The sequence below is a fragment of the Engraulis encrasicolus genome, chromosome 4 (assembly GCF_034702125.1).
Source record: "Engraulis encrasicolus isolate BLACKSEA-1 chromosome 4, IST_EnEncr_1.0, whole genome shotgun sequence".
Taxonomy (NCBI): Eukaryota; Metazoa; Chordata; class Actinopteri; order Clupeiformes; family Engraulidae; genus Engraulis; species Engraulis encrasicolus.
This window is the reverse complement of record NC_085860.1, coordinates 53,424,625-53,442,124: the sequence shown is the minus strand read 5'-3', so window position 1 is coordinate 53,442,124 and position 17,500 is coordinate 53,424,625. Positions and strand designations below refer to the sequence as shown.

Here is a 17,500-nt window from a genome sequence, read left to right as displayed (position 1 = left end):
ATCAGGGACACACACACACACACACACTCACACACACGCGCGCGCGCACACGCACACGCACACACACACACATATCAAAGACATACCCATACACATTTCAGAGCATTTCAGAGATGCAGCAACACCACCAAACGTAATTGACCTGAATACCACCAGCTTTTACAATATAGCCCATTTTTACATGCATACGCGTTCTATCTTCATAACTGATTACGGTAACACTTTATTTTAGGGATACATCTATTAGCACTAATACATACAATGTTCCTGTATACCACTGATTCTTGAAAGTTTGGCAAAAACATGTCCCTGCAGTAAAATGCTAATTCTGTTGAAAATCAACTAAATTTTCACGAACAAAATGAATCCAGGTAATGGCCAAGGGGTCTGTTACACAAATACACAGTTGTTTGAAATATTTAAGTGTAATTTTATTACTTTTCATGGCTATAAACCTGTGCACACCCTGTAAAAACGCCTGTCCCAAGGACTAGCATCATCATTTCAATTGACTTAAAATACAAAAATCACTAACAGAATTGAACAATATCACCATGATGTGGAAGACCATATTAAAGTGGTTCTACAGATGTGCACATAGTGCATGTAAAACAATATTTACTATTGTTTTCTGATTGCTCAAAATGTGTCCACCATATTGGTCACCACCGTCAGATTTTTTCTAAAAGACAATAAAATCAGGTATGCACAAGGTAATTTTCATTACTGAGGACCCCTTTTCAAACCTTTAGCTCTACTGCATACTTCACCATCACTGAAGCTCCTCTAAGTTTACTATTTTGTCCTCAATTTGTTAATTTGTTTGGACACTGGTACTGTCCCAACCATAAACTGTCAACACTGTCGGGGGTTTTAATAGTATTATATTACATTGTTTATTAATATATACTTTTTCAGAAATGGTATGAAGCACCCAAGAAACAGAGCGAAAATGAAATGGCTCATGTGAACAAACAATGCATAATATGTAAAAGAGTGTTTTTTTGTCTCACACCGTCAGATGTCACCACCGTCAGATTTTGTTCCACTCATCATCTTGTTCCATATTTCACTAAATTGTGCTGGTTAATGAAATATTATTAGGCATGTTAGTAGCCTACTAATTGTGATCCAAAATGATACTCTAGCCACCACTGAGGTGCATTTGGAGTTTTTTTGTCAGAAAACCTGACGGTGGTGACATCTGATGGAGTTCACCAAAAAACACATGTTTTACGTGTTTTTGACATTTTTTAAGAATATGCATACAATAAGTATCTACAGTTATGTTCAATTGTTAAAGTAATTCACTTTAATACAGCAAACATATGCTTTTACTTCTAATTCTGTCTGCCGCTGTTGACAAAACAAGAAAGAGCCCATTTTATGAAAAATGTTAAACACGGGGAGCTTGGCCAATACATTCACTGCACAGCCAAGAAACTACATCTATGTTAATACACCTCTATATTTTGGATTTGAACAGCTTAAAACCTGTTTTTGCCACATTTTCAAGAACCAGTGGCCTACTTCCTAGAGAATCTAACTAATGAAGAAAAAACACATGCACAAACATACTGTGCACACACAAAAATGAAGTGTTTATGCAAGATGCCATTGACTTGAGAGCAGTAGCGGCCGGTGGCTGGGGAAACAGGCAGGGCAGAAATTTTGGCGATCAAGTCCATAATAATTAAATCAATACGGTATCATTTACGAGTTGCATTGCGTGTATAGGCAAGACAGGAGAGCGTTTTCCCATAGTGTTTGGTGTGTTAGTAAAACTCCACCTCCCGTGATACACCGCACCAGACATGCGCGTTATCTCTTCAACTTCTGTTCTGAAGAAAGCTGGTTTTGACAGTTCTCTCCACGCAGCTAGTTATCTTGCTCATTTAAGCAGAGTGACTGCATACACATGTTAAGACATTACAAGAAAAATGCTTTGTCTGCTCGCGGAGTTGGAGTTTGCGACAAGCAACACGACACGAATATGCACACCACGCAACCGGGCAGCAACAGCAATCAGGAAAAGGCTAGCACAGCACAGCATCTCGCCTTCACCGTTCGTACATTACATTGATGCAACCAAAGCCCTGCAACACTATTCAATTCAGTCAGTCGTCCCCTTGCTGCCGGTTTAAATGCACCACAGAACCAAATGCCATCAATACCGGGAAAGGACGTGCCTATTTTCGAAACGAGTAGCCATGGTTAAAACTTAACAGGGGAGCTCACTATCCAACAGACTCGCTCCTGTTCTGCAATGCTAGGCAGGACCGGGTGCAAGTATTTTTTTTAGCTTTTTCGGGGACACAGCATAAATGAAGCTGTCAACAACATCCCAAGCTCAATAAGCTCAGATATTTCATTAAATAACTTCCAGTTTCCCTATTTCACAAAGACTTGATTCATAATCCCTCGCGCTTTGTTTAAACTATATAGTAAGCCCAACGCAGCTTCTCAGAGAATGTCGTCAACTAGTCGGCTAGTCGTGGGGGTAGCAGCAGCAGACTTTACGAAGCTACACATTTGCTTGCTGTCTCAACATTGCAAGCCCTCAAAATGCATTAAATAACAGACAGTTACCCATTATGCAAAGACTTCGGTCATAAAACCTTAGACTTTGCAATAGCAAATATACAAACTGTACCTACCCCAAACGTGAATCCTTCACCAGCCAACACATATCCTTCGTCAAATCTGACATGGTTATCCGTTTAATCCACCGATTTTGTGAGGGAAATTTGCGGCAATGGAGTTAATAAAATCCCACAGGTTAGAGATGAGCGGAGTAATATGTTTGTTGTGTCTTTTTCAAAGCAGGCAGGGCCACCAACGTGTCATTGGTCAGGGCAGATCATACATCTGCCCTGATAGCATCCATAAAGTCGCGCTTATGTTATGATATTATGCTAAGTAGGCTACAGTGCTAATTTCGTAGAATGGGATCGGGGCGAGGGGGCCGGGCTTAGCTGAGGCGCTGAGAAATCTGCCCAGTCCCGTGGCCATAGACCCTAACGTTAAACAGCCACACTGGGTGTAAACTAGACTTCTCAACAAAAATAAAACCCGATTCCACTCGCAAAGATTGTCACAAACCAGAACATTGATGTAATACGATTCCCAGTGTGATTGAGGTTGCAATACATATTTTATCTAGGATTTCTGAATGGATCTACTTTTCTCAGAGGAAGAATCTTTGGAGGGGCACTGCCCATCTGCCCTTAATGAACCGGCCGCGCCTGCTTGAGAGGGCTATTTATTTTGCTAAATGCAGGTACTAATTAGGCCACTTTCACCACTCTCAGATTACTGTCACCACCGTCAGTTCAAAAGTCACCACCGTAAGAAGGAGTTTTGGACATTTTAAATGAATATGCTTACAACATTTTCCTTAGGAGTTGTTGAATTATCAAAGTAATAGCCAATTTAAGCCTACACGAATATTTGTGAAATTACAAAAAATTGTTTGTTCTATTTAGGCGTTAAGTAAGCATCGTATGACGGTGCATAATTTGAAATTAGAACACATGAAACAGTATTAAAATAGAACAAAAGTGAATTTTCAACATTTAAAGGCATATGTGTGAACCAAAAAATACACATAATCACTTAAAAACTCCAGATACATATGCAAACAAATCAATACAATTTTAATTACTTTTAATTGTGTCTGACGGTGTTGACAAAAAACAAGGTATGATCGGAGAAAAGCCTGATTTCTGAAAAAAATACAAAATGGGGAGATTGGCCTTGTGCATTTCTGAAAAGCCAAGACCTTAGTCTACGAGGATATGCCATATAATTTTGTAATTCACTTAGTTTTTTTCTGTCAACATTACAACCTGTTTTAGCCACTTTCTCAAGAATCAGTGATAAGTAACTTGTAAGGCATGTACAAAGCAAAATCAAACATTTGTTAGGCATGTATTCGCAAATGTCTTGTTCATGCACAATAAGGGATTTATTACCAATTTATCCTTAGTAAGGACCTAGTAGGCCTTAGCGTTTGCTTAGTACATGCCTTACAAGTTACTTATGCAGGCATTAACATTGTATGTATTAGTGCTAATAGATGTAGGCCTATCCCTAAAATAAAGTGTTACCCTGATTACTTGCATACGTCGTCAGAATATTGAAAGAATATTAAAGCATGTGTATGACTGGGAGGGAGTAGCCTAACTCACCGCTGCTTGGTTCACTGTAGTATTGGCTGAATACCACCAGCTTTTATAATTCAGCCCAGTAATTACCAATCTATGGGCCGGGGCCCACTGGTGGGCCCTGAAGGTATTCCAAGTGAGCCTTGAAATCATTTTCTACAAATTATAATCATATTTTGGTGTGTGCTGTTGTTGAATTATTTGAGTTTTATTCTTAATTGGGTCAGAGGTGGGCCCCGAACATTTTTGACAATTTCGAGTGGGCCCCAAGTTGGAAAAGGTTGGGAACCCCTGATATAGCCCAATTTTACATGCATATGTATTCTATCTTCATAACTGATTACTTGCATACGTTGTCAGAATATTGAAAGAATATTAAAGCATGTGTATGACTGGGAGGGAGTAGCCTAACTCACCGCTGCTCGGCTCGCTGTAGTATTGGCTGATGTAGTTGTTCATGTCGTCTTGAGCAACATGATCTGAAACGACACAACAGGAGCCCATCAGAACATAAACAAAGAAAACAAGGAAGACATCAGGAAACTACGCAGAAGAAGAAGATACCCCTGGGGATGCACTGCACATTCATAACAACATCGCTGTGCCTGCGAGTCCTGCTTGTGACCAGCTGCTTGATGCCATGCAAGGGCTCCTTAAATATAAACTTCATTATAAACTTTATTACAGGCTCAAGGCCCACAAGAGACAATACAATACACAGATCAGTAAGAAATACATCACACATTTATATACACACACTTTATACAGCAATAAAAAAAGAAAAAGAAAGAGAAAGAAGAAGGGAGAGATAATGAAAACGAGAGAGAGAGTGTGTGTGTGTGTGAGAGAGAGAGAGAGAGAGAGAGCTCCCATTGTCATTGTGACACAGCACAGCACACAAGTGCACACAACGATATTGCATTCATGCCTCATCCGTGCAAGGGGCCAGCCCCCAATGGCGCCCACAAGGGAGCAGTGCGGGAGCGGCGGGACTGTACCGTGCTCAGGGTACCTCGGTCATGTAGGAGGATGGGGGAGAGCACTGGTTAATTCCGATCCAGAAGGTCACGATCCAATCTGATCCACGATCCGATTCAATTTGATTCGATCTTCTGTATTGCTGGGTTGTCACTTTAACCCATTTATGCCTAGAATCCTAAGACCAGTTATAAAAACCTAAATATCTCAGCCTTTGATGCCCACACAAACATGAAATAGTGGCCATGTAGCCTACATGAATGTGGATGAGAGCTACAGGATGTGGTTGAGGAATTTCGCCTATAATCATCTGCAAAAGATCGATCCACAAAGTTGTGAATCGATATTGCACTTTTCGAACGTGAATCGATATTGGATCGCAGATCGATCTTTTGAACCCAGCCCTAGGAGTCGACCCGGCAACCTTTGGGCTACAAGTCTGACGCCCTAACCCCTTACCTATGGATGTGAGTGGTGGTGGGTAGATGTAGTGGGTTGTGGTGGCGAGATATTTGTGGTGGAGGTGGTAGTGGTTGGGGTGGTGTGTGGTGGTGTAGGTAGTGGTTGGGGTGGTGTGTGGTGTGTGGTGGTGGAGGTGGGTTGTGGTGGAGGTGGTAGTGGTTGGGGTGGTGTGTGGTGGAGGTGGTAGGTAGTGGTTGGGGTGGTGTGTGGTGGTGGAGGTAGTGGTTGGGGTGGTGTGTGGTGGTGGTGGTGGTGGTTGGGGTGGTGTGTGGTGGTGTGTGGTGGTAGATGGTGGGTGGTGTGATGTAGTGGTTGGGGTGGTGTGTGGTGAAGGTAGTGGTGGTGGTGGTGTGTGGTGGTGGAGGTAGTGGTTGGGGTGGTGTGTGGTGGTGGAGGTAGTGGTTGGGGTGGTGTGTGGTGGTGGTGGTAGTGGTTGGGGTGGTGTGTGGTGGTGGAGGTGGTGGTGGCGAGATATTTGTGGTGGAGGTGGTAGTGGTTGGGGTGGTGTGTGGTGGTGTAGGTAGTGATTGGCGTGGTGTCTGGTGTGTGGTCGTGGAGGTAGTGGTTGGGGTGGTGTGTGGTGGTGGAGGTAGTGGTTGGGGTGGTGTGTGGTGGTAGTGGTGGTGGTTGTGGTGGTATGTGGTGGTTGTGGTGGTGTGTGGTGGTGGAGGTAGTGGTTGGGGTGGTGTGTGGTGGTGGTTGGGGTGGTGTGTGGTGGTGGAGGTGGTAGGTAGTGGTTGGGGTGGTGTGTGGTGGTGGTGGTGGTAGTGGTTGGGGTGGTGTGTGGTGGTGGTTGGGGTGGTGTGGTGGTGGTTGTGGTGGTGTGTGGTGGTGGAGGTAGGTAGTTGTTGAGGTGGTGTGATGTGGTTGTGGTTGGGGTGGAGGTGGCAACAAGACTGGTGGCAGTAGAGCGATGGTGAGACGAGACGAGAGGATGGTGAGTGTGGTGGAGAGGAGAACATGGGCATCGAGAGTGTGGTGGAGAGGAGAGCAGGGCATGGTGAGCGTGGTTGCGTTGCGGTGGTGTGACGGTTGTAGTGGTGGTTGGGGTGGTGGTGGTGGAAAGGAGAGCAGGGCATGGTGAGCGTGGTTGCGTTGCGGTGGTGTGACGGTTGTGATGGTGGTTGGGGTGGTGGTGGAGAGGAGAGCAGGGCATGGAGAGTGTGGTTGCGTTGCGGTGGTGTGACGGTTGTGATGGTGGTTGGGGTGGTGGTGGAGAGGAGAGCAGGGCATGGGGAGTGTGGTTGCGGTGGTGTAACGGTTGTAGAGGTGGTTGGGGTGGTTGCGGTGGTGTAACGGTTGTAGAGGTGGTTGGGGTGGTGGAGGAGTCTACACTGGTGGTGGTGGTGGTGGCGCGTGTGGCAGCAACACTAAGTGGCACTCCAGGTCCCTGCGGAGCCGTGCACGTTTATTTAATTCATTTTGGGGCCTGAAATATTCATGGCATACCGCCCCCCTGAGGCCAGAGGAGAACAGCGCGGGCGCGAGGAGCGGAGCGGTGCGACGAGGCGAGCGCACTAAAACGCCACCAAGACAATCACTCCGGGATGAATAACACATGAGAGCATGGGCACCGGGAGAGGCTTAAAAGGCTCCCTGGCACACTACACACTCGCTACACCTCTTCCGCCCTCCCTCTCTACATCCCCCTCTCCTACACCTCTCCCTCCCTCTCTACATCCCCCTCTCGTACACCTCTCCCTCCCTCCCTCCCTCCATCCTACACCTCTCCCTCCCTCCTACACCTCTCCCTCCCTCTCTACATCCCTCTCTCCCTCCCTCCTAGACCTCTCCCTCCCTCTCTACACCCCTCTCCCTCTCTCCATTCCTTCATCCTCCATCTCTCTCGCTCTGTACATCCCTCTCCCTCCCTCCTACACCTCTCCCTCCCTTCATCCTACACCTCTCTCTCCCTCTCTACATACTTCTCTCTCCATTTCTCACTACACCTCTCTCCCTCCCTTTACACCTCTATGCATCCTCTCACACTACAGATCTCTCCCTCCATCACTCTCTCTCTCCCTCCATATCTCACTACATCTCTAGATCCCTCCAGTTCTCTCTCCATCCCTCTCTCCCCTTTTGACCCCGGGAAAAATCTAGAGAAAGAGAGAGAGAAAGAAGGAGATGGAGTGCGAGACAGAGAGGAGATAGTGGAACAGGAGATAGAGAGAAAAGGACAGAAGAAAAGAAAGCATTTGTGTGAGAGATAGAGAGGGAGACAGAACGAAGAGAGGGAGAGAGCGAAAGAGAGAGTAAAAGCAGGAGATGAAGAGACAATTGGAAGGAGAAAAAAAGGAAAAGTCAGAGATGCAGTAGAGAGAGAACAAGAGAGAGAGGGATGAGAACGACAGATGGAGAGACAAGGAGACGAGAGAGGGAGAGAGAGAGAGGCGGGAGGAAAAGAGAGATAGGATGAAGTAAGAGAGAGCTGGAGAGATGGAGTGACATGAGAACTGGGGATGGAGAAGGGGAGAAAAAAGGAGGGCATAGAGGGGAGGGGAGGACGAGTGAAGCAGAGAGAGAAAGAGAGAGAGAGAGAGAGAGAGAGAGAGAGAGAGAGAGAGAGAGAGAGAGAGAGAGAGAGAGAGAGAAGGGGATTGTACACAAGGAAATAGAGCGAGTGGAGAAACTGAACAGCAGCCAGACGAAAAGCAAGAACAAGTGAAAATGCAGACAGACTGAGAAAGAGACGGATATAGAGCGGAAAGCACCAAATCAGCTGATTTAGTATCTGCCCAGCGCACTAGTGTGTGTGTGTGTGTGTGTGTGTGTGTACGGCATACTGTATATGTACTGTACGCATATGGTTGTGCGTGCATACCGAGCAACTTTCTGCCCTCCTCTTCTCTTCTCTCCTTTCCTTTCCTCTCCTCTCCTCTTCTCTCCTTTCCTCTCCTCTCCTCTCCTCTCCTCTTCTCTCCTCTCCTCTTCTCTCCTCTCCTCTCCTCTGCTCTTCTCTCCCTTCCCTTCCTCTCCTCTCCTCTCCTCTCCTCTCCTCTCCTCTCCTCTCCTCTCCTATCCTCCCCTCTCTGCTCCTCTCCTCTCCTATCCTCCCCTCTCTGCTCCTTTCCTTCTTTCCTCCTTTCTCTCTACTGATTCTCTCCTCTTCTCTTTCCTCTCCCCCCTCTGAAGTTTATGGGTCATCACAGCCTGACGACTTTATGACTTCTTTATTTATTTTCCCCATCATCTGGAATTTCTGGAATTTTACGTTTTTTTTTCTTTTTCTTTCCTTCAGTCAGTTAAGGGAAAAACATTTATCCAGGGTCGTTTTTTTCCCCCTTCATTCTTCCAAAATCTCATCCTCGTAGTTGGCCCATGCAAGCTGATCCTGCACTGTGGCACGCTATGGCATGCGGACAAATAAACACGCGCTTCCTCCACGTCGGACACGTAGAAAAAAACCCAACAGGGCAAAAACAGCAAATAAAACTCCTCAATCCATTCCACCCGCATGCGCACGCACACACACACACACACACACACACACACGCACGCACGCACGCACGCACACACACACGCACGCGCGCACGCACGCACACACGCACACACAAACACACACACACACACGCGCACACACACACACACACACACACACACACACACACACACACATACACACACATACACACACACACGCACGCCCACACACACACACACACATACACACAGGCACACTGACCAAACAACTCGTTTATGTCCACTAAACTCACCTGGGGGCAGGAGCCAATCCCCAACAGGACTCTGCGTGGCCACCTGAGTGAAAGGGTTTTGTCCTGTGATGTCTTGTGCATGCTTTGCTTGCTTCCCTCCTCTGGACTAAATGCTTATGCAGGGGGAGTGTGTGTGTGTGTGTGTGTGTGTGTGTGTGTGTGTGTGTGTGTGCGCGCGCGTGTGTGTGGGTGCTTGAAGGGGTTTAAATAAGAGATGGCCATTAGTAAAGAGCCTTTGGACACCCCCTCCCCCTCCCCACCCCCCCCCTGCTACCTGGGGCCTCCCCCTGGGCTAGCCCCGACTCCTGACAGGCCCTTTATGTGTCCACACACGATGCTCCTACCAGTGTGTGTGTGTGTGTGTGTGTGTGTGTGTGTGTGGAGGGGGGTGGGGTTGAATAAAGCCGCAAGCTTGCTCTCGGTGGCCATCCTTGCCACAACCCTCACGGGACCTGCGTGTCAGCCTTGTTTGCAAGTGCTGCTGCTGTGTGTGTGTGTGCGTGTGTGTGTGTGTGTGTGTGTGTGTGTGTGTGCATGCCAGGCTTGTTTGCGAGCCTGTTGTGGTTTTCAGGTGAAAGGAACAGATGTTCGTGCCATAGTTGAATACGCTCGCGCCCACACCACACACACACGGCCCAGTGCGCACACGCACACTCACAAACACACACACGGCACCACTCCTCTGCGTGTGTGTGTGTGTGTGTGTGTGTGTGTGTGTGTGTGTCCACAGCACAGCAGCAGCAGCTGGGCTTTAGCCCATCGAGTCCTAAGTGAGCTGACATGGTGTGAACCGCAGCGCTCTCCTGTGGCCTCATACACTGGATATTATGAGGCCTCACTGCACTGCCCCCAACACACACACACACACACACACACACACACACACACACACACACACACACACACACACACACACACACACACACACACACACACACACACACACACACACCTCTGATATGGTCATTAGGCACAGCTGGTGGAGGAGGCTTCACTGTGTTGTGGTGGAGTGTAGTGTGGCGTCTTGTGTCTTGGGTTGAGTTTGGTTGTATGTCTAATGTGTGTGTTGGGTTGTGGTGTAGTGTGTTGTCTTGCCTTGTATATCTAATTTGTGTGTTGTGGTGTGTAGTAGTGTGTTGTGTTGTATGTCTAATGTGTATGTTGGGTTGTGGTGTAGTGTGTTGTCTTGTATGTCTAATGTGTGTGTTGTGGTGTGTGTTGTGTTGTATGTGGTGTGTTGTGGTTTGTTGTTCTGCATGTATCTCACAGCAGCATTGGCCACGGGAGGCTCAGTGGTAGCCATTAGATGGGGATGATCTGGTACTGAAATGCCACAGTACGTGTTGTGTCGGACAAGTGTGTGTGTGTGTGTGTGTGTGTGTGTGTAGCTGAGGTCATCCTACACAGTCTCTGCCACTATAGGGGCTCGAACCCGCGACCTGCCAGTCACCGCTCCAGTTCGGGTATGGGAGGCACAGCACGATACCACTGAGCTAAAGGACCAGACCGATAGCTCAGCGCTACCGATACTGTGTGAGGCTTCAGGAGCGATGTTTACTAACATTCTACCGTTGAACTCTGCTAGTTGGTATCCACTTCATATGCGTGCGTGCGTGCGTGCGTGCGTGCGTGCGTGCGTGCGTGCGTGCGTGCGTGCGTGCGTGCGTGCGTGCGTGCGTGCGTGCGTGCGTGCGTGCGTGCGCGCTGTTGATGTTGCATGCTGTGCACTAGGCCCAGCCCGCGCATGATGTTTCATCTGTTATTCAGATCTCCTCCTGTGTGGACTCGTGTTTACTGTGTGTGTCTGTGTGTGCACATGTGTGTGCACATATGTGTGTGTGTGTGTGTGTGTGTGCATCACTGTTATTCAGGTCTCCTCCTGTGTGGACTACTGTTTAATGTGTTACAGTCCTGTGGTCAGTACTAGTCAAGTCAAGTCAAGTTTATTTATAAAGCACATTTCATATGGCTTACATAGACTCAATGTGCTGTAAGATTAAAAGGAGGAAAAGTAGAAAATTTAAAAACAGCACTAAAACTGAGTGAAAATATAAACATATATAATAATAGGTAGAAATAAAACAAAATAAAACCCATTGCAATGATAAGACCTTTTAAACACCAAACACTAGACTAGACACAAAGTAAAATCAAAGTAAAAAATAAAACACATAAAAACCCTTAGGAAATAAAACAATGTCAATAAAAATCAACTCAACCAAAAGCTTGTGTAAATAAAAACGTTTTAAGACCCTTTTTAAAAGCGGGAGTAGAAGTCACTGACCTTAGTTCTAGGGGGAGGGAATTCCAAAGGGTAGGGGCACAATAACTAAAAGCACCATGTGCAGTGTTGGTGTTAATTTTAGGGACGCATAAAAGACCTTTATTTGATGTTCTCAACGAACGGGTAGGATGGTATGGAGGGATGATGTCAGAGATGTAGGTAGGGGCCAAGCCATTTACTGCTTTAAAAGTGATCAGAAGTATTTTAAAATGTATTCTTTGTTGTACAGGCAGCCAGTGAAGAGATTTCAGAATTGGGGTGATGTGTCCAAATTTGGATGTTCTTGTCAGTATTCTGGCAGCTGTATTCTGAATGAGTTGGAGTTTGTTGAGTGCCTGTTTAGTGAGCCCGGCATATAGGGAGTTGCAGTAATCAAGGCGGCTGGAGATAAAAGCATGAACTAACTTTTCAGAGTCCTGAGGAGACGAGAGGCCACGTACTTTAGTAATATTTCGCAGATGGTAAAATGCCGTCTTAGTGATAACAGATATATGTTTGTTAAAATTAAGATCTGTATCAAGGGTCACACCCAAATTTCTGACATCATCACAAGGTATTACCTGAAGGGGGGCTAAAAACGTACAAAGATGTTCTCTACGAGCCTTGGGGCCTACAACTAAAATCTCTGTCTTGCTGTCGTTTAACAATAAGAAATTCTGACCCATCCAGTTTTTGATGTCTGAGACACAACTTATTAGGTCATTTACTGGACTGGGGTCGTCAGGGGAAAAAGAAATGTACAACTGGGTATCATCTGCATAGGAGTGATATGAAAGACCATGGTGCCGGATGATATGCCCAAGTGGTAGCATATATAAATTAAAAAGCAGAGGGCCCAGGATTGATCCCTGAGGTATCCCATGAGAGGTATCCATAGAGTCAGAGAAGAAATTGTTAATAGTGACAGAGAAGGATCTCCCATTTAAATAAGAAGTGATCCAGGCAAGGGCACTACCGCAAATGCCGATTTGATCTTGTAGTCGTTGGATTAAAATCGTATGATCCACAGTGTCAAACGCAGCACTTAAGTCTAGAAGAACCAGAACAGATACTTTATGGTTATCAGTGGCCATTTTAAGATCATTGACAACTCTGATCAAAGCAGTCTCTGTACTATGATTCACACGGAATCCAGATTGGTAGGCATCGAAAAGGGAGTTGTGGGACAGATAAGAGTAAAGCTGCTTGTAGGCAACCTTCTCAAGGATTTTACCTAAAAATGGTAAGTTTGAAATGGGCCTATAACTCTCAAAAGCTAAGGGATCAAGGGTATGTTTCTTTAACAGAGGAGTAACCAATGCATGTTTAAGACAGGAAGGGAAAGTACCAGAGAGGAGTGATGAATTAACAATATTTAAAATGTCAGTAGCTAAACAGCTGAAGACCTCTTTGAGCAATTTAGTAGGTATAGGGTCAAGGGAGCAGGTAGCAGAGCCTAGCTGTCGAACTATCTCTCCTAACTCATCTTGATGAATAGGAGTAAAACTGGGGAGACAGGCTTGGCTGGGCAGAAATTGACATGGAGAAATGTAGCTGACATCAGTATTAGACGGTATGATATTGCTCCTTATAGTTAAAATTTTATCACTAAAAAAAGTTGCAAACTCATTGCATTTCTCTACAGAGTGGAGCTCTGTAGGAATTGTAAGTGGAGGGTTGATAAGTTTATCAATGGTATTGAACAGTATTTTAGCGTTATTTGAATTTTCAGCAATGATCTGAGAGAAGTACTGCCTTCGAGCTTTCTTGATTTCATTGTTATACATAAGAATATGATTCTTATAGTTTACAAAGTCAGCCTGCAGTTTAGATTTACGCCATTTTCGTTCGTAAATGCGACAGATTCTTTTAGATGTGTTAATTGTCTGTGAGGTTCTCCAGGGTGACCTACGTTTTCCTGAGATAGTCTTAACATGCAATGGTGCAATACTGTTTATAGTTTGCATCACAGCAGAGTTAAAAGACTTGACTAAGGTGTCGCAACAGGGGGATACAATAGAGTCACAAACAGAGCCCATGGGGGAGACAGATGGCACAGATATCTGGCTCAGGTCACATGACCGAGCAGCATTAAAGGTCAAAATAAAATTTTCTGGGGTATCTTCCCTGATCCTGCGTCTGAGAACCTTTTTCACACCAGATACATGTCTAGTCGTTGGCCAGGAGACACTAAAATATATACAGAGGTGGTCAGAAAAAACCAACATCTAAGGTGCCATTTATAGAGACGTCTAAGCCTTTTGAAATGACCAGATCTAAGGTGTGGCCATGGCTGTGAGTAGGGACAGACATATGTTGTGTGAACTCGAAGGATGACAAAAGCTCTGTGAACTGAATTGCCAGGGAGTTAGCCATGTTATCAACATGAATATTAAAATCACCAGAAATAAGAATACAGTCATAGTTGGTCACAGTATTAGATAAAAAATCCTCGAAATCAGAAATAAAACCCGCATTATATTGTGGTGGACGATAGACTGTGACAATGAGTAAATTATGTGATTGCCTCAGGGCTAAATATTCAAAAGCAGCATATGGACCAAAAGAAACAGTCTTGCAGGGAAGCATGTGAGAAAAAAGGGCTGCTACACCCCCCCCCCTCTCTGATGTTCACGAGAGCAGTGGGCAAAGGAAAAGTCAGGTGGTGATGCCTCAAGAAGTTCATAGTTGCCTGAGGTATCAAGCCATGTTTCAGTAAGGAACATACAGCTTAATTTATGGGAGGTGATAATGTCATGTACCAGAAATGTTTTATTACGAAGTGATCTGACATTAAGAAGGGCCATCTGTAGGTGATGAGAGGGGCTACTTATTGCCTGTGTAGTTTGATCCCCAAGTGATACAGCAAGAGAGGGAGAGCTGCAATTAACAGCAGGACCCATAGTAGAGCTGGGTGTGTTTGTGAACTGGATTGGGTCATGCTGTGTTGAATGTCAAGGTGTGCTGAAAGCAATGAACTGAATAAAGTTGGTGGTTAGCTCTAGTAGGCCCAGTTTGTTTGGATGCACCCCATCAGATCTATATAAAAATGATTTGGTCCAGAATATATCAAAATTAGCAATAAAATCATGACCAGCTAGATTGCAGAATTGTTTCAGCCAGGTATGGAGACTATGCAATCTGCTGAAACGCTCTGAATTACTGGAGCTAAGTGGGATAGGGCCTGACATTATGCAGCGTTTCCCGAGGCTTTCAACAGTGAGACATAACGTCTCCAGCTCATTCTGTAGCTTCACAGAGTTCCGGGCCATGACGTCATTTGTCCCCACGTGAGCAATGACAGTGTTTACGGAAGGATGTCTGTTCAATAGAGACGGAATGAGATGAGAGATGTCAATAACCCTTCCTCCCGGGATACAGTACGTGATAGCACTAGGAATAATCAGATCTCTGACAATCGAATCACCAACAATGAGAATTTCAGGAGGGCATTGAACATCGCGGTTAAAGTGTATAGAGGTGCGAGGAGGAAGTTGTAGACCATCTGGACGCTGAGGGACGCTGTCAGCCGTGGACAACGCCGGTGGTGTTTGACACGGGCTACACAAGCTAACGACACCAGCATCATTAGCCAACAGAGGCATCGCAGTAGCCCGATGGCTTGACAAGCTATCCGCTGTTGGAGATGTAGAGGCCATGCAAACTGCTGCGGCCATCGTTGGAGAAGAGATTCTGAGCCGCTTATCAGAAACGCGCTCTGGACTCGAGCCGTCGCTGTCTGCAGACCTGTTGCGCTTGGAGGTAACTTTGCGAGTACTACTGTTTGTTGCCCTCTGCGCTGCGGTACCCAGGCTTCCTCTGCTGTGATTGAAGGGAGCAATCCACAACATCTCCCCTGGCTTTTGGGAAACATGTGAGTAGTATGTTCCAGTGTAGTTGGTTGGTAGATGGACGGTGTGGGATATGATGTGTGTGGTGTGGTGTGTTTGTGCGTGATGGAGTGACCATCACTACGTACGTTTGTGGGTGCACTCCCTGGTTGCCAACACGCTGAATAAGGATCTTTGGGTGGACCTCAGTGAAATGCATCTTGGACTTCAAAATACCGGTATTCATTTCATTGGTTGATCCATTGCATGCAGAGGTAGGGGGGGGGGGGTAATCATCAAGTTCAAAATTTCAACACGCCCATTTGGGACATGATTAACACTATAAATACAAGAACTTTGACACCAAAAGTAACTCTGTATCTTGAAAATAACCCCCCACCCCTTGAAAATGAAAAAAGAACCCAAAAGTGGCATTTTCTGCCCATTCCGCCTGGTATGCATAAGCTATTTTTACTGTTTGCTTATATACCGTTGCATAAATGCTTTCAAATCCATTTGATTTTTAATTAACACTATTAATAGAAGAAATGGTACACCTCAAGGTGACTCTGTATCTTGAAAATAACCCCCCACCCCTCTTTAAAATTAAAAAAAGAACACAAAAACAGAGTTTTTAGCTGTTCTGCCCTTTGTATGCATTCACTATTCTTACAGTCTGCCAATATATAGCCTATAGCAGGCTCTAGGCCCAATAAGAGGACATGCAACATTGGTGAATTCAGGTAAATTGGGCGATTTTGGGCCATTCACTTGCAAAAAATTGGCCCAATTGCCCTGAATTCTCCATACATGAAAATAGACATCAAAAGGAGAGAGGGGGAAGAAATCTTGCATAAGCATGTACAAAATACCATCAGTCATGACAGTCTTAAGAGGCAGCCATACCAATGCTTCCACATTCATGATTGATATCTGACAGAGCTGCATCTGGGGCTTGTGAGAATCCTTATAATACAGTTTTGAGACAGCTTTCCAGACGACAAATGAACTTAAACATCAATTTCTTAAAGAGAGCCTGTGAAGTACTTAGTCCTGAGTGACAAATTATTTAACTAGCACTGCAACTTCTAGTTTTTTTCAGCAATATAGTCAAGCAATCATTATACTAAGTTACTTCATTATGCTACTTGGAATTTACGCAGGGTCTTTTTTGTAGCTGACCCATATTGGGGCTGCATACATAGGAGTACAGTAAGCAAGTTTACCTTCACATCATCAGAACAATCTTGTCTTACTAAGATATTTGCTTGGACATGCAACACTCATCTCTGTCTATAGCATCATCTCCCAACTTCTCAGTGATAATGTGCCCAAGATATTTTGTACTGCTTGATACACATATTGATTGCCCTGGCAGATAAAACGTTAGAACTTTATAATCTTCCTTGGCTCTATATATCAACACAGCACTATTTTTTTTTTTGCATTATACTGTACATCAAACTCAACCCCATGCTCAGAACACACATTCAGGAGTTGCTGAAACCCAACAGTGCTGGGGGACATAATAGCCAGATCATCTGCATATATCAAATGGTTTAAAACAGTGTTTCCTATCAGCCATGCTGTCTTACACCTCCCCAGTTGTTTGGAGAGGTTGTCCATGTATTGGTTGAACAAGGCTGGAGATAGGAGTCCCCCTTGTCTAACTCCATTGCCTACACAGAAAGGAGTAGAAAGGCTATTTCCACATTTCACCAGCATATGTTGATTCGCATACCAGTAAACCAGAATACGTATGATGCACCTGAAGCTTTTCCACAATTAGAGACAGACTTAAGGACTCAATTAACTGTAGAGCTGGCCTTATGCTGCCTGTAAAGGGGTGGGGAACCTTTTTCATTCAAATTGCCACTTCGAATTGCTCCAAGGGCCGTAAAAGTCCTCCAAGGGCCGTAACTATGAACGCAAACCAGGATTTCCCCCTGCACTTAAGGCCTATATTGTAGCCACCTTTACAACAGACCCCACCTTCTCTAGGTCCCCTGAATATATCTTAATTGTGTTGCAAATGGAATTTCTAAGATTCCTTTACAAAATATGTCACAGTTCATATGAAGCTGC

General features: G+C 45.2%; 1 protein-coding gene across 1 annotated transcript in view; it reads right to left on the bottom strand.

Annotated features, from left to right (window-relative positions):
- The window catches only part of tmem266 (transmembrane protein 266), a 274,260-nt gene that overhangs the window by 1,651 nt on the left and 255,109 nt on the right, over window positions 1-17,500 (bottom strand). The window contains exon 10 of the mRNA XM_063197884.1: window positions 4,583-4,645. Coding sequence (XP_063053954.1) covers window positions 4,583-4,645 — 63 coding nt within the window. The remainder of the gene's footprint in view (window positions 1-4,582; window positions 4,646-17,500) is intronic.